This window comes from Triticum aestivum, chromosome 5B (assembly GCF_018294505.1).
Source record: "Triticum aestivum cultivar Chinese Spring chromosome 5B, IWGSC CS RefSeq v2.1, whole genome shotgun sequence".
Lineage (NCBI taxonomy): Eukaryota > Viridiplantae > Streptophyta > Magnoliopsida > Poales > Poaceae > Triticum > Triticum aestivum.
The window spans coordinates 614,342,549-614,346,647 of record NC_057807.1 but is presented as its reverse complement, the minus strand read 5'-3'; the positions used below and the strand labels follow the sequence as shown (position 1 = coordinate 614,346,647).

The 4,099-nt window shown below is 46.3% G+C and overlaps 1 protein-coding gene across 1 annotated transcript; it reads left to right on the top strand.

Annotated features, from left to right (window-relative positions):
* The first annotated feature begins 1,781 nt into the window (after positions 1-1,781).
* Positions 1,782-3,511, top strand: LOC123113650 (40S ribosomal protein S18). Its single transcript, XM_044534953.1, has 4 exons — positions 1,782-1,935; positions 2,027-2,187; positions 2,278-2,466; positions 3,188-3,511. Exons 1-4 carry the CDS (start codon positions 1,933-1,935, stop codon positions 3,291-3,293), a joined length of 459 nt encoding a protein of 152 aa, XP_044390888.1. The 5' UTR covers positions 1,782-1,932; the 3' UTR covers positions 3,294-3,511.
* Positions 3,512-4,099: the final 588 nt, after the last annotated feature.

The window sequence follows — 4,099 nt, the reverse complement described above, 5'->3', positions numbered from 1 at the left end:
GACAAGACGTGCCAATAAAACCGCACCTCGAAATACGGACAGTGGCGTGATGTCACGCTATAAAAAGTTGTCAGCGGATTGGACTCGTGGAATACTATACTCTCTACGGTGGTATGTGGAATTTGATTTGCAGAGCCAGACACGATTCTTGTGTTCAAGATCTACTTTAAAGTATTCGGAGAAGGAACCCACCTTGCAATGCCGAAGACAATCTGCGCGCTGGACTCATCGTCATTGAAGCCTGGTTCACGGGCTACTGAGGGAGTCCTGGATTAAGGGGTCCTCGGACAGCCGGACTATATACATGTGCGGACTATTGGGCTATGAAGATACAAGATAGAAGACTTTGTCCTGTGTCCGGATGGGACTCTCCTTTGCATGGAAGGAAAGCTTGCCGATTCGGATATGTAGATTCCTTTATCTGTAACCGACTTTGTGTAACCCTAGCCCCCTCCACTGTCTATATAAACCGGAGGGTTTAGTCCATAGGACAAGAAGAACAATCATAATCATAGGCTAGCTTCTAGGTTAGCCATTACGATCTCGTGGTAGATCAACTCTTGTAATACTCATATTCATCAAGATCAATCAAGCTGGAAGTAGGGTATTACCTCCATAGAGAGGGCCCGAACCTGGGTAAACATTGTGTCCCCCGCCTCCTATTACCATTAGCCTTAGACGCACAGTTCGGGACCCCTACCCGAGATCCGTCGGTTTTGACACCGACACCCACCCCAAATTGCACCAAATCCACCCTGAAGACCAGCCTGATCCATTTGCTATCTACTATCTTCTTCCTCCTCCATGCCAACCATCTCGCGCTCTGCCACCGCGCCTGCTTCACATCTGTTCCTAGGCTCTCTGCTGCCAGCTTCGGAAGAGCACTCCCGTCCTCACTGCAGGGGACGTCATCGCCGGCCGGACGTCACCGTGGTACGTCCGGCAACTCTTCGGCTCCGCCTTGCGCTTGATGTGTTCGACACATTGTCCGGCCGGATTTTTTGTGATTTTTTTAGGTAAAGTGATGGGCTCCGATGCTTTGTCGGACGAGGAGTATGGATCATGTAGATTTCGGTTGCATTATACAATTTTATTTCTCAACTTAAAAATGTTGGCTCAAAGAACCATCAAGCGACATTAACTCATTCATGAAGAAAAGGTGCGCTTTGATGTGTCAGACAGAACCAGGTAAACCTTGGCGGCATTTAGGTGTCTATATGGGTGATGGAGATAGTGCAATTTTCAATTCCATCACCAAGGTGATTCCGGGCAATGTAGAATGCATCTCTTTTTGGTACGTTGGCTGCCTCAATGATCAATTTATCAACGCCATTGCCTCGGATCTTTCAAAGCATTGAGAAATTGTTGACCCGGTCAAAATCGGGTGGCCTAATTTCAATTAGAGACCTCAACTGATTGTGAGCGCTTTAAAATTAAGGAGCTTAGTGTTATAGAGGATTTTCAACGATATCTTAAGATAAATAAACATCAAGGGTAAAAGGAGAAAACAATTAAAAGAATCCCATCAGAAAAGGGCAAATGAGGTATAGTAGACATAAAATAAAAGGTTGCCCACAAAAGAAGACATAAAATAAAAGAGCAAATGAGTTAAAAAAATAAAAAACAAAAGAGCAAACGCTCCTGCGAGGCAGAGGCTCCCCCAACAGCCCGTTCAAAAAGCCCCCAAGGAAAGTCCAGAAAAAGGCCTGTTGAAATAGAGCCCAAGAAAGCCGCCCACTTACAGAGCCCGCAGGAATCGGCATCCCTCCCGCAGATCACAGCCGTCCGATGAAGCACTAGGGTTTCACCTCGGGTATATAATTCATCCCCACGACCCAGCCTCCAAAACCTTAGACGCGAACGCACCTCCTCCCCTCCTGCCCCCGAGCACCGCAGCCGCCGCCGCCGCCGCCGCCGCCGCCGACTGCAGCCATGGTAAGCGTCTCCCCCCGCCATGTCCGCCCTCCTCCTCCTCTCGCGGATCCCGCCTCGTGTGCTGACGTCCGTGATTCTTCCTTGGCCGCAGTCGCTGATCGCGGGTGAGGAGTTCCAGCACATCCTTCGTGTGCTCAACACCAACGTCGACGGTAAGCAGAAGATCATGTTCGCGCTGACCTCCATCAAGGGTGTGGGCCGCCGCTTCTCCAACATCGTCTGCAAGAAGGCCGACATCGACATGAACAAGAGGTGAGGAACCAACCGTCCCCCTTTCTCGCCAGATCTTGTGGTGGTGGGTGGGGTGCTGATCTCGCGCTATGTTCTGTGGGGGGTGTGCAGGGCTGGAGAGCTTTCCGCGGAGGAGATGGACCGCCTGATGGCGGTGGTGCACAACCCGCGCCAGTTCAAGGTGCCGGACTGGTTCCTCAACAGGAAGAAGGATTATAAGGACGGCAGGTTCTCCCAGGTCGTCTCCAACGCCGTGGACATGAAGCTCAGGGATGACCTTGAGAGGCTCAAGAAGATCAGGTATAACCTCGCCGTTCCCTCTTTTCTTTTTGCCCCTTGCCATTGTTTGATTGATATATGGCTATGTGTTAGATTCAACTGCTGATGATGCTTGCACTTCACGTATAAGGACTAGCAGTTCGTGTCTTGCCTGTTAGTATACAGTTTAATTTGCTATTATTAGCTAGGGTTGTTGATTGACATAGTTTTCTGCTGGAAGTCAAATCTCCTGAACACTAGATTGCCTGAAATGTCAGGGTAGCAAGTCTAGCCTCATGTGTTACATCTATGTGCCGTTCTGTTGACTGCTAGTCTGCTTAGACATTTTCTTGTGTAGATAGTTATTTGATGCTTATTTCTACAAAAATACAACATGGTAGCCCTGTATGGATGGTTATTACCTGGAACTTGTGCCAGCTCTAATTAGGTTATAGTACAGTTCAATTTGGTAAATCTGTTGGAACTAGTTTGTGTATTACTTGTATCCAGATTTTATAGTCTGCCCTATGCCCTTGTCGACTTACTTAGTTACATTATTGTTATGTCTTGCAATCTAGTATTGAGGATTGTCAATGTATTTATGTGTACCTGTGTGTATCTTGTATGTAGCAATGCTTTGTTTCCAAGAGTTGTATGTCAAAGCCTGATGGATGATTCCTTAAAACTTCACTTTGCATTAGCATTGTCCTAGTGCATAGATGTGTGAGCGATCACTTATGCTTGAAACCCTGCTCTTTTCCAGGAACCATCGTGGTCTTCGTCACTACTGGGGCGTGCGTGTCCGTGGTCAGCACACAAAGACTACCGGCAGGAGAGGAAAGACTGTTGGTGTCTCCAAGAAGCGATAAGCTGCTTCACAAAGATCCCGCATAGCTTTGCTACTACTGTGTTGGTCCATTTCCACAATCTTAAGGAGTGTTCTTGTTTAGACGATTACCTTGGATGATGTTTTGCCCTAGATAATGTTTTGGTTCTGGAACCTTTAATATATTGTATCTTGAATTCCTTGTTGAACTCTTGAGAGTTTGTTTTGCCATGGGCTTAGAGTCATTTCAATGGTTGGCAAGAGCATGTCTACTCTGTGCATTTCTGAGCATTACAGGTATCCTTTTTGGGTGTGCCCATTCTACTGCTGTGAATGATTGATGACTTCTTAGTTGTTGTGTGTATTTTGTGGAGCGAACTGTTGTGCCAACAGAGTAATACTCCCTCTTCCTAAATATAAGATGTTTTGGCAGTTAAATCTACACTATCAAAATGTCTTATTTATGAACAGATGTAGAACATAGGTTGTGCTACCCTGTTCGCGAATGTAAGACCGTCTTGTCCTTCTTGCTTCACCATCTACCAGAACCTACTAAGCTACTACAACCGCCAAGGTCAGAGGTACAACCTTTCACCATTCCAGTTCATGTGCGGGAAGGATAGGATGCACTTTCACTGAATTATGCCTTTGTTTTGCCTTTTGCCTGCATATATTTTAAACGGTGTCGTTGCAGCCTTCAGCAACAACAAGAATCATTGTAGCATTGATCATGCTGTTTTTAACTCACATTGAAGAACGAAGAACCAATTTAGAATCACCTCTAGTGATTTTGTAGTATTTGTTTATAATTCCAGTTTACAGTTGCCCCTATGAGGACAGAGTTATCAT